At 36.3% G+C, this 19,772-nt stretch overlaps 2 protein-coding genes across 7 annotated transcripts; both read right to left on the bottom strand.

Moving 5' to 3' along the window:
- Positions 1-546: 546 nt before the first annotated feature.
- On the bottom strand, positions 547-9,018 carry LOC307009845 (uncharacterized protein). Of its 4 annotated transcripts, none has more exons than XM_079633998.1 (10): positions 8,825-9,018; positions 8,070-8,162; positions 5,697-5,840; positions 5,480-5,618; positions 5,315-5,403; positions 4,533-4,596; positions 3,245-3,333; positions 2,912-3,024; positions 2,579-2,735; positions 547-1,235 (listed from the first exon to the last, which is right to left on the bottom strand). In XM_079633998.1, exons 2-10 carry the CDS (start codon positions 8,116-8,118, stop codon positions 1,078-1,080), a joined length of 1,002 nt encoding a protein of 333 aa, XP_079490124.1. In that variant the 5' UTR covers positions 8,119-8,162; positions 8,825-9,018; the 3' UTR covers positions 547-1,077. The 4 variants fall into 4 exon arrangements, with proteins under 4 accessions (XP_079490124.1, XP_079490125.1, XP_079490123.1 ...); XM_079633999.1 differs by lacking the exon at positions 8,825-9,018 and adding an exon at positions 8,423-8,512; XM_079633997.1 differs by lacking the exon at positions 8,825-9,018 and adding an exon at positions 8,325-8,477.
- Positions 9,019-9,286: 268 nt separating this feature from the next.
- nt5c1ab (5'-nucleotidase, cytosolic IAb) lies at positions 9,287-16,777 on the bottom strand. 3 transcript variants are annotated; one of them, XM_079632805.1, is made up of 7 exons: positions 16,692-16,777; positions 16,470-16,593; positions 14,855-15,022; positions 14,554-14,683; positions 13,175-13,297; positions 12,899-13,083; positions 9,287-10,280 (listed from the first exon to the last, which is right to left on the bottom strand). In XM_079632805.1, exons 2-7 carry the CDS (start codon positions 16,551-16,553, stop codon positions 9,900-9,902), a joined length of 1,071 nt encoding a protein of 356 aa, XP_079488931.1. In that variant the 5' UTR covers positions 16,554-16,593; positions 16,692-16,777; the 3' UTR covers positions 9,287-9,899. The 3 variants fall into 3 exon arrangements, with proteins under 3 accessions (XP_079488931.1, XP_079488930.1, XP_079488932.1); XM_079632804.1 differs by having other exon boundaries at positions 16,470-16,744; XM_079632806.1 differs by lacking the exons at positions 16,470-16,593; positions 16,692-16,777 and adding an exon at positions 16,187-16,311 and having other exon boundaries at positions 9,293-10,280.
- Between the last annotated feature and the right edge of the window lie 2,995 nt (positions 16,778-19,772).

The following is a 19,772-nucleotide window of genomic DNA, read 5'->3' as shown; positions in this document are numbered from 1 at the left end:
TATAGAAAATTATGAAGCAAAGGATGCTGGCTTTGTTTAAACAAATAATTAATAATAATGATAACACTGATATTTAAAATCTAAAAATAGCAAAGCTATTAAAAAAAACTGCTATAAGCTCTTCATTTAACGTTTTCATATGAAAAGTATCTATTTACGCTTATTCAACAATATATAGATATGTACCTTCTCTGTTCTTTTTTTTTTTGTCACTTTCCTTTCTTTTTCTGTAATTTCTATTTTATTGCGCATGTGATGTTTCCTTCTGATGTAATATAAAGGTTACCCTTGTATGCTATTTGATGGAAATAAAGCATAAAAAAAAAAAAAAAAAAAGATAACTCAAATTTTCAGGAAAGAAACGCCACCGAGAACAGTTTGTGTTATTAAGGTACAAGATATAGGCTACATATGATGTTCCGTAAGTAAAAAGTTGGTTAATCTAATCTCTCTTTCTGAAGAGGATTTTATAATGTTTCTTTATTTTTGTTATATGACTGGTCAGATAATGAAAGTATCGGTTGGGGATTTCTGAAGGGAAGTTTAAAAAAATCAACCATCAAACTTGCATATAGAGACACTACACTTTTATATCAAAGTTGTGAAAAGCTGTTTATTCCAGTATACAACATTGGAAATTGTCCAAATTTTGTTTTTAAAAAGTAATATCTAACATCACATACATGAAATATAAATGTACCTCGAGGACCCCAGGTAGTCAAATGTAGTGGTACCAACAAAAAAACACATGTGAACAAAATAAGCTTAATCCAACAACATAGTCCAAAATTCTTTCAGTGCCATGGCTTAACTTAATATCTGGTGCAAAATTAAACAAAAGAAATACTGAATGGTTTACTCTTCAGACTCGAAAAACAGTCAGAATCAAATCTATAAACGTAACTTCATAACATGGTCAGTAGTAAACGGGTTTAAAAATGGAATTCAGAAAAAGTGCGTCTCCATTCATAAATATTTAATAGTATCTTACCATTTTTAAGCTTAGAACAGTCAAATAAAAGTTCTAATAGAAATATTTAGACAAAATATGTGCAGCTGGAAATGTACGTGCTAATGTCACCAGCCTGCGTAAACAGGCTCCGCATCGCACGGGATTCCGTAGAAGCGACCCGGTGGCCTGTCTTTACGCAAGAGGGGCGTACGGGCGAGGGACAGCTCACTGTCATTATCTCTTCTCCTCCGCAGGACCAAAACAATGATGAAGAGAAGACCCACTGTAGAGGAGAAGAATTAGATGAGTGTGCAACAACTGACCTTAAAGGTACAATATGTAGGATTTTTTTGCCGTCAGATGTCGCTAACCTCTTACAATAACAAAGGCGTATATTGATGACGCAAAGCATTAAGCGGAATTATGGATCTTGTCGTCAAGCTGATGGATCTTTTATGGATGAGTGAATACATTGATGTTTTTAACATGACTGTGGTATGAAGCAGGGCGCGATTGCTAATGAGGGCCTAGTGGTTTTTGCATATTTTACTGCAAAAATCCTACATATTGTACCTTTAAGCACTAGAGCTGCACGACTCTGGATAAATTGAAAATCACGATTTTTTTTTTTGCTTCAAATAGAGATCATGATTCTGATCAGACAACTAAACAAAATAACATGTAATTAACTAGAGGTTCTGACAAAATGTTAATTGCTGCAGTCCATTTAAATTGTTTAATTAATCTGAATGAATTATTAAATATTTCAATGACTCATGCATAAATAGCTCACTTGTTTCTTTACTGGATTAATCAGTGTTTTAGAACGAATCTCTTGAATTAATGATTCAATGACTACCGGTAATACATGTTTTAACAGTCACTTTTCGCCATCTACTGGTGTAATGATGTAATTGACAGTCTCTATTTTGAACGCTACCTTTGCTAGACATCAGTGTTTAAACTATAACCTTTTATTCCAGTACTTCTGTGATCATTTGAATATTTGTAACAGACACAACCGTACTGTGATGTTCAAAAGACTGTTTGTGAAGCCATTTCATATCTATACATGACAACTGCTCTCGGTGAATGTTCATTGTGATCATACTTTGATAGACAGGCGAATCATTGTCATAGGAATTAATCGTGCAGCTCTACTAACTAAGCATCGTCATAAAAATGTTACGGACCAATCCTATTCCTGACCGATTAATAAATACAATAATAATGTTAGTAGCTTTAATTTGTGTGACCTAGTAAAGATGCGGTCACATGTACTTGTGGTTGTTCGTTGAATTTTCACGGGCAAAACCCAGTCATTTCAATGGGAATCCACACAGTAGAGAATTTTGCGAATGAGAGAAACATTTCAAGTTTTTAATGGATTTTCTGCATTGAACAACAGAAAACTGCTTGGTTTGAAAGTGACTTCTGTGTGAACTGTGCTTCATAAATCACTTTATGACTTTTTTAACTCTGTGGAAATTTTGCAAATGTGACCTTAAGTGCAAACAAGGGGGCGGAACTAAAACCTAATAACTGTAATAACAAATAGACATTTTTCACATTTTGGTTGGGGAACAAAAGTTCACTTGAGAGACGATGTGATGTGAATGTTCATACCTCCTCCTCCAATAACAAGCAGTGCAATGGTAACAGGAGCAAGTTCACACGTCTCCCCAACCTTTCTGAAGAAGGTCTCCATGCAGTAACCAGGGGCCGTGCTGCCCTCGGGACAGAACGCATCAGTGGGACATTCGATCGGATTTACATCAGGACTCTATTACATGACATATAATATTGACATTATGTTGGTCATTTTCTTAGATAAACGAGGAAGTAAAAATCTACAGTCTCTACAGTAAAATCTTTGTGTTCAAGCAAGAGGAACAAGTCCATTGGTAACAGTAAAGATTGTGTTTGTGTGTGTGTGTGTTTAAGGAAGTAATCACTCACAGGGCAGTAATGGTTTTCAGGACACAGGTCACAGTTCTCCTGGCCCCCGCGGACCTGATAGAAACCACTGCTGCAAATCTGACACATGGTTTGATGGGAAGGCTTGTGCATTCCTGTCAAAAAATATTGACATAATTCGAGTTTCATAAGTGTACTGGGGAAATACTGATTTACTTGTTCAACAAAGACCTTTATTCATGTACTGATCTACACCAAAACCGATTTCATCATGTTTTCCGAGTAGCTTTTGTCATGCGGATGACCCATCTCCAAATTTAATATCACTAAAGCTTTCATATCATTTGAGTAAGCAACACGGCTAAAAGAAGATACCTGGACGACAGGGCGTACAGTCTTTGGCAGCGATCTGTAGAGCCTCTGAGCCTGCAGGACAGATCCGGCATTGGGAACAACTGGAGGAACTATCAGAAAGGGAGAAGGGGAGAACTGTAACAATGAAAAAATACTCTACAACAAATTATAACCATCTTATGGCACAACATTTATTTCCTTTAAGAGGTGCATCAATTATGGTCAAGATCTTATATTGACAATGCAAGAGTCCAGCGCTCTGTAAAGTCTCCTCCAGCACATCCCAAAGACTTTAAATGACAAGTTCGGTATTTTACACTTAAAGCCCTGTTTACAGATCGTATCTGATGAAATAGAACGGTTAAGATTAAAATTTGGACACATGCTCCTGTCCCGAGAATTTTAGGTTTATTTCGCTTTTGTGGACCTATTTTGCCAAACTCGTCACACCCGTGATTCTTCCGTTGAGAGCTTGAATAATAGACACTCCAGCCCAGTTGGTGGCGATAATGCACCTTTGCCAATTGCAAGCAAACCGCTGGCATTTCATTGAATATACAGAAGAAGTAGAAGAAGAAGCGGCGGAGTAATACGGTACCTCACACAGCACATTCAATACAAGTCAATGGAGTTGGACAAAAACTACGATAAAACCTGTTGGAATGCATCTTTTTCATCTATTTTTTTGGGACCGTATCAGTGAACACCCCTGACCACTCGGTGAGTTTCACGTCTTTGTAAACGAAAGTTTAATGTGTTTTTAGGAAGGAATATTCCAGTGCACATAGACAACCATTGTGGAGGTGGGGGGGGGAAGCGAAATAAACCTAAAATTCTCGGGACAGGAGCATGTGTCCAAATTTTAATCTTAACCGTTCTATTTCATCAGATACGATCTGTAAACAGGGCTTTAAGTGTAAAATACCGAACTTGTCCTTAAAGTGAATTTAAGATCTGGACTCAGAGGAGCCGATTCATGTGTGAAAATTATTCTTCATGTTCCTCACAACCATTCTTTCACAATTTGAGCCTGATGCATATTTACATTGCTATCCTAGAAAATGGCCATGATGTGTCTTCCTACATGGTTGTTTAAGAAATGAAAAGCTACACACTCCATCAATTAGGGTTAGAAGAACTGTTGCCAAACATATAACGTGCAAGAAAAATAATAATCACTGCAATAATGATCCAATCATAGACTTAAGTGTTTGCCTGTTTAAAGCGCTTTTTTTGGGGATGGGCAGTTTATATTTCTAAAAGCCTGAGACATACATTTTATGGTGCAATGTTCAGAAAGGGAACTTACTTGCAGTACGTGCCTTGTGGACAGGGGTTACACAATGTTGAATTTTGCAAAGATGTGTAGAAACCTAAAGCAAAACAACAAAACAACACAAAAAAAACTTTAGCCTTTTCCATTTGTATTAAATGCTTATTAAATGTTTGAAATTTCAGATTACATTTAATGTCTCATACAAGTATTATAAGCAGAAAAATACATTATCTGCCCATATCTTATTTAAGACACTAGAATTTGTATTAAATAATGAATATATATTTGATATAATAACAAAAACAAAATAACTTCTAATGATATTCTATAAAATATAATGATAATGATATAAAATATATTATAGATAACATGTTTTCCCTTTATATTTCGGTATGTAGTAACTGTTTTTTCTCCACCCCTCTATATGTCAATTGATTTATATAGAAAAACAACAAATACAGGTGAAACTCGAAAAATGAGAATATGGTGCAAAAGTTCATTTACTTAAGTAATTCAACTTAAAAGGTGAAACTAATATATTATATAGACTCATTACATGCAAAGTGAGATATTTCAAGCCTTTATTTGTTATAATTTTGATGATTATGGCTTACAGCTTATGAAAACCCCAAATTCAAAAGCCATAATCATCAAAATTATAACAAATAAAGGCTTGAAATATCTCACTTTGCATTTAATGAGTCTATATAAAATATTAGTTTCACCTTTTAAGTTGAATTACTGAAATAAATGAACTTTTGCATGACATTTAAATTTTTCGAGTTTCACCTGTAAATGAACACATCACTTGTTACCTGGTGCGCAGGCCCCGCAGGAGACGGAGCCAGTGTTATTGCTGTAGGAACCAGTAGGGCATGCCTGGCAGACGGGGCTTCCTGTGGAACTAATGGAGAAAAAAACATTATTAGAGCCTTGGCATGGAAAGAATAAACAAACAACATAATACTTTCTCCTCTCACTTGCTGTAAAACCCAGATGAACAAGGCAGACAACCCTGCTGTCCTGCGAGAGGCTGATAGAAGCCCTGGACGCAGAGAAGACAGGCTCCGGGTAACACACACAGGCCCACATCAGGACAGCAAGAACACAGCAGAGTTTCTGAGAACACAGCATGTGTCAGCTTCAACATGTGTGGAGGGAACACTTTAAATCAGCACTGAATGCACATGAGCCCACCGTTATCGTAATAAGAGCCAGGAGCGCAGGCCGTGCAGGAGGAGGTGTTGAGCGAGGAGCAGCTGGGAGACGCAGTGGTCACGTTTGCACTGACTGTGGTGATCGTCACAGCAGGACTCAGTGTTGTCTGACTCATCACCACTCCTACACAACGACACACCAAAAACTGGCTTCAGATAAATCACATGACAGAATGCTCTTAAACGCACAATTAAAAGGCTTTTAAAGGCAGGGTAGGCGATTTGTTCCAGAAACATTTTTTGTTATGCTGGTTGAAAGTTTCTTCTCATCCTGATAGCAATCACTAAGTTAAGTGGTCTAAATGTGTTATATGTAGCCTATATATATCGTCAGTGGAAGGCGTAGGAGGATCATAAAATTATACGATGTCTATCAACGTATGTATTATTTCATACCTCCGTGCACCTGACATCACATGAAGATATTTTTGCTGTCTGTCGTGTTAATAAAAAAATGTTGCAGTCTCTAATGTTAATCAAAGAACAAAAAACAAAGAGAAATCACTCTGGTCTTGACTGAATCATTTTTGTAACTGTAATTGTAAGCATTAATTAACAATGAAAACTATCTAATGCTATTTTACATTTGATTATTTAGTTTCTGTAGTATTTCTTCCCTGAATATACTGTATACCCACCTGAAAAACTTAAAGCCGTGTTTATTTCATATCTCTCTTTACTCTATTGCATTTATTTGTGCTGTTGTTTTGCAATTTGTTTATTTGTTCTTATTTTATTACCGGTACTGACTTTACTTGAGTTTATTTATGAAAATAAAACTTTGCATTGAAGAAAAGTAGAATTTTGTTTGTGTATGCTGTCAATTATAGTTCTTTGAAAGAAAATCGGAAAATAGCAAAAATCTGTATTGGCCGGTCACAATTACAATCAGAATCGGACAAGAAAATTGCAATCGTGCAACTCTACTTTCTGGTAGTTACATAGACTGTGAATGGAGGGACAGAAATCTCTCAGATTTCATCAATAATATCTTGATTTGTGTTCCGAAGATGAAAGAAGTCTTACGGGTTTGGAACGACACGAGGGTGAGTAAATAATGACATAATTTTCATTTTTGGATTAACTAACCCTTTAAGTATACTATACATATCTTATAAAGCAAAATAAAAGTCACAAATAATACATTTCTGGCTTATATTGGCTCAATACTGCTTAACCTTTTGACAAAGTTGGTTTAAAGGTTTATTGTAACGGCATCACATGAATCACACTCACATTCCTTCGACTGTGTGTGTGTGTGTGTGTGTGTGTTTTTATTGTCTGTTGGTGTAAACTGTAAATGGCACAACATGCTTGTTAACCATCAGCAAAAAGGCAAACAGAGTCCTTATTGTGAGCGTAATCATATTTGCCATGAGGCCGTTCACCCTCAGCGACACAAGCTCCCACTGAAGAAACACAATTATTGTGAGGGGACGCCGGTCATATGACTTGATTTAACTCCAGAAATACTAAGTGAGGGACCAAGGAACCATTCCTCTATTTGTTCTTTTCCAAGCCTTTAAAACTAAGAGACTCTTGCTAACATGTTACTTTTCAGCTCGTTTTAACACATTCTTATTTTAACACATTCTTTAAAATACACAAATGAAGAGGTTGACAAATCAACAAATGAATGAATCAGGGGTCATAAAAACATAAAAATGTCACTAGAGAAAACCGTCACGCCATAATGCCAATAAACCAAGTACAGTCTTTGTTTACTAAAGAGCAGAGTTATAGTTTTTGGCCAAAAGATTTGGACATATTGTTAGGTTAAGGCCTGTTAGATTTCACAATGAATGTTGTTGGTAAAACCCCTCAAACTAAAGTTGTCTCTGAATTGAAAAACTGATGCTCCACCACCTCTGGTAAATTTATTCACAAAAGTTAAAAATGGTGAAACCTCTGGTTAATATGTTGCAATAGGTACAAATGGTGTAAAAATTACTTTTAAAAGGTCAAGACCCAAACACGATTCCCATTTACACATGTAAATCTATTTTTCCTGATATAAATATTAACAATTGGGTTAATAAAATAGATAGATAGATAGATAGATAGATAGATAGATAGATAGATAGATAGATAGATAGATAGATAGATAGATAGATAGATAGATAGATAGATAGATAGATAGAACTAGTAACGTTAGATACAAAGAGAATATCTGACATTCAATAATAATCAAACATTCACAAAACGAAATGTTACTGGCGTTCAAACAAGAGAAACAATTTAACTATTCTATTGTATGTTTTTAAATATTATCTAAATAATAAAACCTAAATAATAAAATGAGTTGTGAAAGCATTAGAAAAGTCTCCGATGTTCTGTTGACTTGGAAACTCACCCAAAACACAAGCGGTGACGAGAACAGACAAAGCCCCCAAACGCTCCATGATCCAGCGATTTACTTCAGGGGTCCCCACATCTGTTTATCCATCTGCATTCATCACGGTAGACGACAGCATTAGTAAAACAGTGTAATATTTGGGAACTAATGAAGATTTCTTCTCTCGCTCTCATTCCCTCTCTCATCAAAGTCATATGACACTAATCATGTGACCACATTCCTAAACACAGACTGCGTACTTGCTATTATTACCTTACTATTTTATCATATACAAACCTCCTATATACACGAACTAAACTAAGCACGACCAAGAATTTATTCATAATATTTAAAGTGGGTGAAACATTAACCAGCTGGACGCGAGTTGAAAGTCCAACAGAGTTTCTCAGAGATTGTTTTGAAGTCCCGCCCTAAAACCAGGACCTTAAAGTTACCATGGTAACTGTACGGAGATTTTTAATCCTATATTTTAGCCTGGGTTTCCCCAGACTGCCTTTGCGCAGCGCGATTTGAATTGGGTCTGGCGTTAGCCAGGCTACCTATATTTACTATATGTTTACAAATATGCTAAGTGTTTTTTGTGTTGCTTATTGCCCTCAAATTTGAAGAACTTCCCCCAGTAGGGTAAAGAGGGCGGCATTCTTGTTTTATCATCTAAAGTTACCGTTGTGTTCCAAATTTGAAGTTATCGCAAAAAACTGAAGTTCATGTGAAATTTTGTTTCCGCGCTATAAATTACCAAAAATACCCACCGAGGAACTATTTTGACGTTTTCTCCACTGATTAATTAATTTCTGTCACAATATCACTTCTATCACAAAACAGTCGCCAAATATACAACATTGAGTCTCAGACCTTTCCAACGATATGAGTTTTGTCAAGATTAGACATATTTTGGATTATAAAATAGTTCAAATGTAGTATAAAACATGACACCGCCCACTAGGGGAGGACCCCGCTAAGGTTTTAAAGTAGGCTAGGCCTACCGTTTACATGGTAGGCCTAATGCAATGTCCGATTTCAATTTTGTTACAGGAAAACAGGAATTTTGAGTTAAGTTTTCGATTGATACCTAATTACGATAACTAAAATATGTGATTAAAGAAAAGGTAATAAATTAAAGAGAGCCAAGCATCCCGCTAACAAGACTGTGGCAATAAGGGGTTAAATAATCTGAACTGCGAGAAATAAACATTGTCTATTTTTCAACATATACATTTCCTCTTCACTGTTTATTATGGGATTCAGTGCAAACATTGACTTGAGCATGCCCTGAGTAACATGTTATCACCACACTGCAGAGATAACAACAAACAGCAAAACCTAAGCCAAATTTGTACATGATAACACTGATGAATCAAAACACTGCAAAATGGATATGCACGGATAGAGGCTAAACAGAGTAAAACAGCCCTTTATGGTGAACATTCAAAACATGGCGATTGCAATATAATAGCCGAAAATATGTATGGCTAGAAGTGTTAAAGGTGATATGATATCCAACACAGCATTTAGTGCATTTTAGCTTCAGATAAGTTACTGTGGCATAATAAATTAAATAACATGTACTTTTACATTAGAACAGAAAACGGTAAAATACCACTTATATCCCATAACAATTTCTTTCTCTGTTTATTTATGGCTTGCTACAAGCAAGTGAACAACCTCAGAACTATGATGTTCAGTGCAGATGGTCTGTCAAGGACAAACTGGTCCATTTTTGGAAGATGGAAAAGCAAAACTCACATAGTCCATAGCAATTTGACCAATTACAAAGTAAAAAATATTAAAGGCTTTGCTTAAATAAATCCCTTGATAGACCAGTGTTCACACTAGCTGCTTGGCTGAGAAGTCTTTTTTTACTTCCTTCCCTGTCTTTGATGGAAACCTCTGGGCAATCCCATAGGGAACATGAGCCGCCACAGTTCCCAGTTCTGCCGCTCCCTCCACGTGGAACATTTGATCATCGAAGAAGATGTGAGGTCTGATCTTTTCCAGCATGGGGCCTTTAGGGGCTCCTGCTAGGAAGAGAGCCTCGTCTGTCTCCAGGCCCCATGAACGCAGCGTCTTGAGGGCCCGGGTGCCTGAACTGGCTGCACTGCGAGCGGTCACCAAATAGGTGCGGATGGGACAGTCCAAGCGCTGACCTTTGGCATAGAACTTCTGTTGCAGTCTCCCCAGAGCTTCCAGGAACCCTTTAAGTGGCCCCTATAGGGGGAAAAAATATATAATTTCTGTCAGAAGTAGCTATAAGATTGTCACGATACCAAAATTTCCGTAGTCTGTACCAATACCAGTAAAATTTCACGGTTCTTCATACCAATTTTGGTACCAGAGCAAAAACTGTTGAATGGTACTCGACTGTTGGTTATCAGTGTCAATCATCGCAGTTTCCAATTCAATCCAGAAACTTTGCAGTGTAGCAACTATAGTAGAAACTTGTACTAAACTTGTATTTAGATTGTGAATGGGTAATAAAAAGAAAGCAAGAGAAGAGCCCTCCCTTTATAATCACTTAGGGGCAGTTTACTAGCCTGGGAAAACCAAGACCACTTCCGGCAAATTTAGATTTGCTCTGCAAGTGGGTCTGGCAAAGAGCCCATTGAAACCCATTTCCAATCCGTCGAAATCGCGGCACCAATCAGAAACGTTGGGGCGGGCTTTACACGATGACGACAGAGCAGAGACGGTGACTGACGCAGATTTTGTACATTACAAAGATGGATGCCGCCGTGGAACATCACAACATCACTCGTTCGAATCAGCTATCGCGTCTGTTTCAAGCGATTTAAAATTGTCATTTTCGTTAACACAAACAGAGAATTGCTGTTTCTCGAGATGTTTCACCGTCGCTCTGCATACGTCATGTCATTCATCGCTCTGATTGGTTTTAGATCTATCCGACGTCCGGTGGTGACGCCCCTGTGGAAATGAATTGTCTATGGAGCTTTGCCAGACCCTAACTCAGTTACAACTGAGAGTGGTCTGGGTTTTCCCAGGCAAGCAGTTTACACAACACCTCTGTGAAAACGCAAACTTTTGAAAAGGGGATTCAAAGTGCAAGTTTTCGAAAACAATACCGCTATCGTCTCCGTGTAAACTACTAAAACACAAATTTGTGAAAGCGGTGACATCATGCGCGTAGGTTTTACATGTTCAGTCAATAGGCAAGTAGTGTTTTTTTACAAAGTGATATCGCCAACTACTGGCCTGGCAGCAGAACACAGCGTTTTTAATAGTTTTCGCTGAGCCGTGTGAACGGGGAATCGTTTTAATAACATTGTTGTCTGCACGCGAAAAACGCAAAAGGAAAAACTTTTCCGTTTTTAGTACAAAATTGTATCAGAAGACTGTCAATCTCTAAAGCGCAAGCTCACTGAATTCTGCACTCTCGCGAAAACTCCCGTTATAATAAACTTCTGTATTAATTGTACAGTGAATCTCTTATTTACATCATATTTACACTAATTAAAGGATACGCAACTGCGCAACTCACGTTAAACAAAACCTTGTGCGTTTTCAGCAGCGTTAAGCGGATTCTGGCTAACTCACTGACTAGCACCTCTGACAGGCCATTGAGTTCACGCGCTCAACAGATAGGATTGTGATTGGCTACAATGCTTAAAGCTGCAGTCCGCAGTTTTTCCTCTTTGTCGCCATCTCTGTTCGAAATCTGCAATTGCAGTTATTCGTGGAGTTATCAACTTTACGTGAGTTGTGCCTCGGCACGGCACCGCGCGGATGAATCCGGTGTTCTGAGGAGAATGTGCGGCTGTCAGTCGCCGCACCGGTGTGGATACTGGCATTCAGAATCACAGATTATATTTTTGGAAGTATGAGCAATATAAGAATTTTTTACTGAAAAATGTCATCTGAACAAGTAACATCCACTTTTGTTCTGACCAACTAAGGGGGGGAAAGCATTGCAGTAAATCGCGCTGATTAAATCTAACGATCGCTTTATCACGTAAAGCCGTGCAAATTATACTTTGTTCTCAAATTGTTAACGTTAACATCATCAGCATTGCGTGATACATTTAATGCCCGTCCGATATTCATCCTCGTTTTCGCATGGACCGGCGTTGCAGTCTCTTTTTTTCTGTAGCCACTCCGAAGTCTTTTGCATTTTACATCGGGTGAATCTCCAGTCGTCACTGGTGATTGTCGTTTGAACCTTTCTGGATCCTCCATCAAATTGATAAGTTTAATTATATCAAGTGCTGTGAGAAAAGGCCATACATCTCCACCTCCAACATCCTCACACGCAATATAGCCGACTAGCCGAGACTCTTCTTTATATGTACAGATGTGACGTAATGATGCAAAGACATGCTTGAATTTCCCGCGGAAATCCACCAGTACCACTGGAATTAAACATTATTACAAGCTTACCGTTTTGAATCGAGCTAAGACAAGCAGAGAGTTTTGAACACTGGCTGGATATGTACTTGCTCAAACATTTATTTTGGATCATTTTTACCCAAAAAAGCTACAGACTGCAGCTTTAACGCTTGTAAAACATGCTATAAATAGAAACCTTTGGCGCTCAGAAAGCGTTCCAACAAAAATGAACGACAGCATTCGAAAGCAGACTCAGCGGGTACCAAATAGGCCTGCGGAAATGCTGGTACCGTTTAAAATACCGATTGTACTGGTGTCGACAGGTGTTCGTTGGACAACCCTATCACATGTATAATATCCTTGTTTTCATGAAAAATACTTGAAATGTTGAGAACTCCTTTTCTAAAATGTGAATGACGTTTGCTGCAATTTAAGAATTAACGCCATGTTATATTGCACTGCTATTACATTTAAATTCAACATACATGATCAAGAGGTTTATTTTCATGGGCTTTCTCGTGTTCAAAGAACTTGTCCAGTCCGTGGGCTTTGTATATTCTCTCCGACTCATCCGAGAAGAGGACGGCATCTCCATCAAAGGCCACTCGCAGCTGAGTCTCCGACACCTCCGTGATCTTTCCCTGTGAGAATACTGTTGCTGCTGCAATTCCTAACAAAACAGAATTTCACATCGAAACAATATTAGTATGTTTATGATTCCACCGTTCTAAGATAATGAAATCCCCACACACTCCACTCACCTTGTTCGATGGCTTCTCTAACTTTCAGTGAATCCGCTGACAGATAAAGGTTGGTGTGGTACGCTTTCAGATAACCAATAGGGCTGTTGCCTCCAGTCATGCAAAAGCGCTCTATAAACAGCTCTGGAAAATAACGAGACATTATTTACATTTTTGCATTGTTTTACTACCTCCAAACTGAAGTGCACTTAAAAAGAAACCTCAACACAATTTTTTGATCACTGCAATGAGCTCAGCTAGGCATGAATTTAGCATCTGTAAGGAAACATACTGTAGTTGCACTAAAAAGCTTTTTAAAGGATGGCAAATGTAATATGTGCACTTGGATGGTTTTTGGATGCAAAAATTCTGTCATGGTTTATTCACCCTCATGTCATTCCAAACCTGCATGACTTTATAAGACAATATTTTGAAGAATGTAGGGAATGCCACAATTTCGACCGCCACAGACATTTTTTTTGTCTTTTTTTTTTCACATAATGGAAGTAAATGGGAATGGAAAAACCAACATTCTTCAAAATATCTTCTTTTATGTTCGACAAATCATACAGAAGAGAAAATTATGATAGAATTTCCATCCCTTAATACATTTAATGTACTAATTTTAACATATTTACCCATTTTCATAATAGTAGAGTTTCATTCTGCTTTCTAAAGACTAAATCAGTCATTAGATTAATTGCAGTCATTTTATTAGATATAGCTTTAAAGAAATAAATCTGCATTATTATTATTTTTTTAAAGTACATATACGCGATTAACTTAATATTTAAAAATGTAATAATTGGCTTTTATATTGTCCTTAAGTAATACAAATTATTAAAATATACAATAAGGTGTTATTTGCTTATAGCTATAAATAAAGCATTAGTTAACACAAACTAAATAGATATGTGTTTACAGCATTTATTAACCTTTGTTAATGATAGTTAATAAAAATACAATTGTGTATTTTTTGTTCATGTTAATTCACAGTGCGGTAATTAATGTTAACAGATATAGCATTTGATTTTAAAAATGTATTAGTAAAATGTTGAAGTTAACTTAGATTAATAAATGCCGTAGAAGTATTGTTCATCTTAACGTACATGAATGAAATCTTATTGTAAAGTGTTTCCAAATATTTTAATAATTGACTATATAAAAGCCAATTGTTTAATTTAGGAAGAAAGTTAATATTTTCTCACAGTACAAATGGGCCATTATGTATGGAAATATATAGCTGCTTTAAACATCAGGGAATGGAGTCTCGCATGGTGTGTCCTTATGTTTCAGGGTCCATGGCATTAAAACACATTAGAGTTTGCCATGTTTTAAAGGGACACAAATTCCTGATGTTTATCAGTGAAAAGCAGTCAGTCAAAGATCTTTTGACCTACGGTGATGATTAATTGAATTTATGAGCCGAAGTCCCACATGAGCATGATTGCTGGTCATCAGAACCACATCAAAGAGCTCTTCACTGTCTGGATACAGATCTCTGAGTCGAGCATTCACCGCCTCCACCGCCTACACACGACAGAAAAAGCATTTCACTCATTTTATCCATGGACAGAGTGTTGAGGGTGTTGACATCCTTAAGTTGAGATCATTTTAAACAGAGTCATAGTTTTTCTCATTACTGATATTATAGATGTGCGTGTGTGTGTGTGTGTGTGTGTACACTCGAGCAGGTTTGACCTTAACGAAGGGGAAAGCAGGTCCGGGAGTGAATGGCTCATTCTCATGTTGGATCTGGTAGTTCAGGTAATCCTCCATTCCCTGTTGCTCATAAATGTCCTGCTCCTGATCCATATTGAAGAGGGCGCGGGAGGACACCGCAATAGTGATGGCATTCTCAGGCTTTGGCTGAATAAACATAATATTGCGTTATTGAAAAAAGGTTATGTGTGTGTTATTTCAAATAGATTTCAAATTTGTTAATAAATAGATAAGTAGCCTATCCATTTACAGCTGATGCAATAAAGACAACATTGTCAACAACCAATTTCAAATAAATAGATAAATAAGTGAAATATTGGTTAGGAACAAATTTCAAATGTATATGGAAGGATGGATAGATGGATGATGTGCAATAAGACCATAAATTGTTCATATACACAAATATGGACAAACCCAGTCGTTGGGTTACATTTTTAAATTACATTTTTAACCCAACGTTTGGGTTTGTCCATATTTGAGCCAAAATTGGATTGAAATAACCCAGCATTTTTTAGACTGTAATAAATAAATAAATAAATGAATAAATAACATGTAGACAAAAAAAATCAGTAATAAATTTCAGATGTTTTTAGACAAACAGATCTAAAATATAAACAAAGACCAAAGTTACCATTAACAACATCAAATGTTAAATAAAGACTGTGCAATAAGACCAAAAACTTCCATTAACAACATCAAACGTTATTTACATAAATAAATTAATAAATAGCAGTGCAATAAGACGAAAAATGTCAATAACCAGTTTCAATATAAGTGCTGAATAGTTTAGTAGCCTACTTAATAAACTTAATAATCAGTTTAGACAGATAGATGTTTAAAATGTATTTACACAAATACAAATAAAAAACAAACAATTACCATTAACATCAAAAGTTATTTAAATAAATAAAATGTCTTGTTTTTAGACAGGCAGATATAAATTAAAATGTTATTTACACTAACAAACAAATAAATTAAATCCCAAAAAATTGCCGTCAACATCAAATGTTATTTAAATAAATAAACAATTTCCAATAAGACCCTAAAATTGGCAGTAACAACATAACATGTTAAATAAATAAATAACTTTCCACACGACTCTGTGAAAATGAATAAACAAATACATTTTTGTTCATTGCAATAATAGTTACCAACAAGTGACTTGACTTTTAAAAACGTCTTGAAAATAAACTTTTTTCGTCGTGAATCGCTGCGTAATCTGCGTTGTTGCGACAGTGATCAAATCACGTCCAGTGTGAAAGCAACTGGTCCTAAGCGTTTGTTCATGTTGTATTGTTTAATGGCTCCTACCAAACTCTGCGTTACGATTTTATCTCGGATCATAGTCCCCTTCTGTTAGCTGCCTTGCTATTTTCCTCCCATTTCACTGTTTTCCTCAAATGCATCACTGCACCAAACGCGCTCGCGCCATCGTGTCCGCGCGCGCGTCTGTTTAATGTCTCGCTGCAGGCGCGCGTGTATTTTTAGAGGCATTATCAAATGCAGATTACCCTGGTGAGCTCAAAACAATATTTTCCATCACGACTATAGGTGCTATGTTGGTATATTACAGGGAACTTTAATAAAGACTCACCGGTTTAGGTTTCTTGCAAGGGCTCGATTGGTTCTCCTTCCTCTCCCAAAAAGTCTGCATCTCTTTCATCAGTGGTTTATTCATGATAACCAGCTGAGAGACTGATGGTCAGAAGAGCCCTGCCCTGTAGGACCCACACACACTGAGCAGTCACATCCCCTCCTGACAGTAATCGAATGAGCACACACTGATGTAGATGTGATACGCTGCCTTCATCCTCACCATCATCTTCTGGTTCCTTCCAGGGATCAATGATGGAGGATCTCCCAGTGGCATCGACCGTGGATGTGGGTGTGTTTGTGTGTTTACATCATCTGTGCAAATGGAGGGAGTGTGTTTTGGATTCTGGGGATGTTTCCATTAACTGGTGTTACGAGGCACCTAAAGACATGCTTGAAGAACGGCACGATTAGCACTAATGCATAAGAGCACTTCATAATCTCCAGACATACTGTACTGTGTGCATTGTATTATTCATAAGGCTCAAAATAAGGAAAAGGTTTATTCAGGAATATATTTTTTAATGTTTTGAAAGAATTCTCTCATGCTCATCAAGGCAGAATATTTTTAATCAAATACAGTACAAATGGTAATACTGTGAAATATTAGGCCACCATTTTAAATAACTGCTTTCTATTTTAATATACATGTTAAACGTAATTTATTGCTGATGGCAAAGCATTACTTTGGTGACAAATGACAAAGCATTATAAGTAGCATTACTTTATGATGTTTCAGAAATCATTGTTCGTCATAAACAGTTGTGCTGCTTTTTTTCTTTAGTGCATAGAAAGTTCAGAAGAACAGCATTTATTTGAAATTTATAATGAATAAATTGAATAAAAGTGGCAGACAGATACACACACACACACACGAAAAATAGCAGAGATCTCCAGTTATGTAAAGAAAACTTAATTTATTACTTTCATTGCATGACATAAATACTTAGTAGACTTTGAAAAGTTCTTCTTTACATCTTATTAGACTGAACCTGCCATTACAAAATAAGAACAAGCTTTGAATAAATAGAGCAAATTCTCACATTGTGATTCTCTTTATACAGAAAAAAGTAATTTTGTACATATATAATTTCATTATTTTTGTTCTCTGTAAAATAAAACATCTGTATAATTTTAATTTCATATTTTTATAATTTTATCTTATTCTCAATACAAAAAACAACAAAGCAAAAAACATAGAATGAGAATCAGAAGAGGGCACAAATCAGAAAGTGAGCTTATCACACGACAGGCTGGAAGTCGAGTCTGCAGACGGGAAGTATTCAACCTTTGGCTGATTCACAATCTCATTTCAAATCATAAAAATATTCCAAAAGCAGCTGTAAAAATCAATCCTTCAGAATCATGCCGATGTACAATCAAGACATTCCTGAGGAAAAGTCATGATATCAAAACAGGAAGCAACGGGAAAAATGACAATTGTTCCACTCAAATGTCAACTTGATCGTACCACTCAATAAAGATGAAATCTGTGTGTTCAAGACTATATCGCATTTACCCAGAAGTGATCCTAAAGCTTAGTGTGCAACTGCAAATTGATTCCAGTGTCAGGAGAAGCGGGCTATCCCAATACGGACGGAACTACAATCTATGGAAGCTTCTTTCTGCCAAATTGCCAATGAAAAAAAAAAAAAAAGGTAATTGCGACTTTTTCTCTCTGAAATCCTGACTTTACAAAGACACAATTGCCAGAAAGTCCAAATTTGCAAGAAAAAGTCACAATTATCTTTTAAATTGTTTTAGTCCATGGTGGAAACAAGCTTCCATAGCAATCTATTCAGTGGACTATAAGAGTAATATATGGAAACTTGTTTAAAAAAAAAAAAAAAAGTGAATTTTTATCTCTGACTTTTTTTGCTCAGAATCACATAATATAAATTTGCAATTGTGAGTTATAAAGTCTGAATTGCGAAAAAAGACAAAATGAATTGAGATAAAGTGTCTCAATTATCTTTTAAATGGTTTATTCTGTGGGGGAAACAAGCTTCCACAGCAATATAAAGGCAAAACAATCAAGATGTACTTTTAAATCTTATACCAACCAACTCCACTAGTGGTAATTGTGGAAATAATCAAATGACCTTATTGTTAAGAAAATGAGGAATTGCAAAGTCTGGACAAAATATACCCTGCCATTCCAGATGACCAGACGGGAAACGTAAATGCCATTTATCAATATACTAAACCTTTGAATCAAAGGTAATGAGGCAAAATGAGGTAAAGTATTAACCAGCAGAATCAATCTGCCTCAAGTGTGATGTAAGCTTACAATATTGCTAGAGCTGGTCATACTCAACTCAAATGCATGCAAACATATTAAACCTTAACCGTACTAGACACCTTGTGTGTGTGGCTGCTTGGGACTTACAATTACAATTTTGGCAAAAAGGAATGTGAACTGATTAAAGTGGCAAAATAAACATATGACACGATCAATTACGTAATTCATATTAGTGTCAATCACATTAATTAGTGTTGGAAAACAGTATCTACTGAGCATCAGGTGTATGTTTAAGATAACCGTGACTTGAGATCATTACACAAAATAAATCAAACATGTCATTGATTGCAAGCTGTAGCCGACTTCAAATGCTCTTCTATTTGCCATACAAAGTGCACAATATGTTAGCCAGTAGTGTTTGTCATATCACGCAGTTTCAGAGAACATGTTTAGGTCAAAACCGTTTTGCAGCACAACAGACATGCTCAATATCAGAGCAGCTCGACTGCAACACCTGGTGCAGTTTTACACGGCTCCTGCGTAAACTGAGCAGTTACAGATATTGCCCGTTTATAAGAAAATAACCCTCGGTTTGATAAAGTTATAAAAGCAGATGTTTTGCAGTCAATATTGAGGTTTCAAAAGCAGTGAGGAAAACTAAAGCTTTTTTTTTCCTGATCATATTGAGATCTTAAACCAACACAGCATCTTAACGCATTTCTTTCATTGTTGAATGTCAAAAGGAGGTCATATTTCAAGGTCATATTTCACCCCAATTTCAATTGGAAAGTAAAGGAACTATTTTGCACAAAGAAAAAAAAAGCATATTTTAGACGGATTAAAAATGAGATTTTTCAAAATTAAAATTAGAATAAATTTAATTCAGCGCAATTATTGTGAATACGTCACAATTTTAAATAATGTATGAATATTTATTTTACACATTACAATAATGGGAATTGGCAGGGGGTGCTAAATTATACTAATATTAATGCAGAAATATTTATGGCCCTTACTAATCTGCTTAATTTTCTTCTAGTGACATTAGTTCAATTTTATGTT

Source organism: Phoxinus phoxinus (assembly GCF_949152265.1).
Source record: "Phoxinus phoxinus genome assembly, chromosome: 13".
Taxonomy (NCBI): domain Eukaryota; kingdom Metazoa; phylum Chordata; class Actinopteri; order Cypriniformes; family Leuciscidae; genus Phoxinus; species Phoxinus phoxinus.
The sequence above is the reverse complement of the archived record's forward strand: the minus strand, read 5'-3'. Positions and strand labels throughout refer to the sequence as shown.

Coding starts and splice junctions, on each gene's coding strand:
- LOC307009845 (XM_079633998.1), bottom strand. CDS start 8,118: ATGGAGCGTTTGGGGGCTTTGTCTGTTCTCGTCACCGCTTGTGTTTTG. Junction 5,841..8,069: donor CGTCACCGCTTGTGTTTTGG/GTGAGTTTCCAA, acceptor GTCGTTGTGTAG/GAGTGGTGATGAGTCAGACA. Junction 2,736..2,911: donor CTGAAAACCATTACTGCCCT/GTGAGTGATTAC, acceptor GTCATGTAATAG/AGTCCTGATGTAAATCCGAT.
- nt5c1ab (XM_079632805.1), bottom strand. CDS start 16,553: ATGAATAAACCACTGATGAAAGAGATGCAGACTTTTTGGGAGAGGAAG. Junction 14,684..14,854: donor CTGCTTTCCCCTTCGTTAAG/GTCAAACCTGCT, acceptor TGTCGTGTGTAG/GCGGTGGAGGCGGTGAATGC. Junction 13,298..14,553: donor AAATTCAATTAATCATCACC/GTAGGTCAAAAG, acceptor GTTATTTTCCAG/AGCTGTTTATAGAGCGCTTT.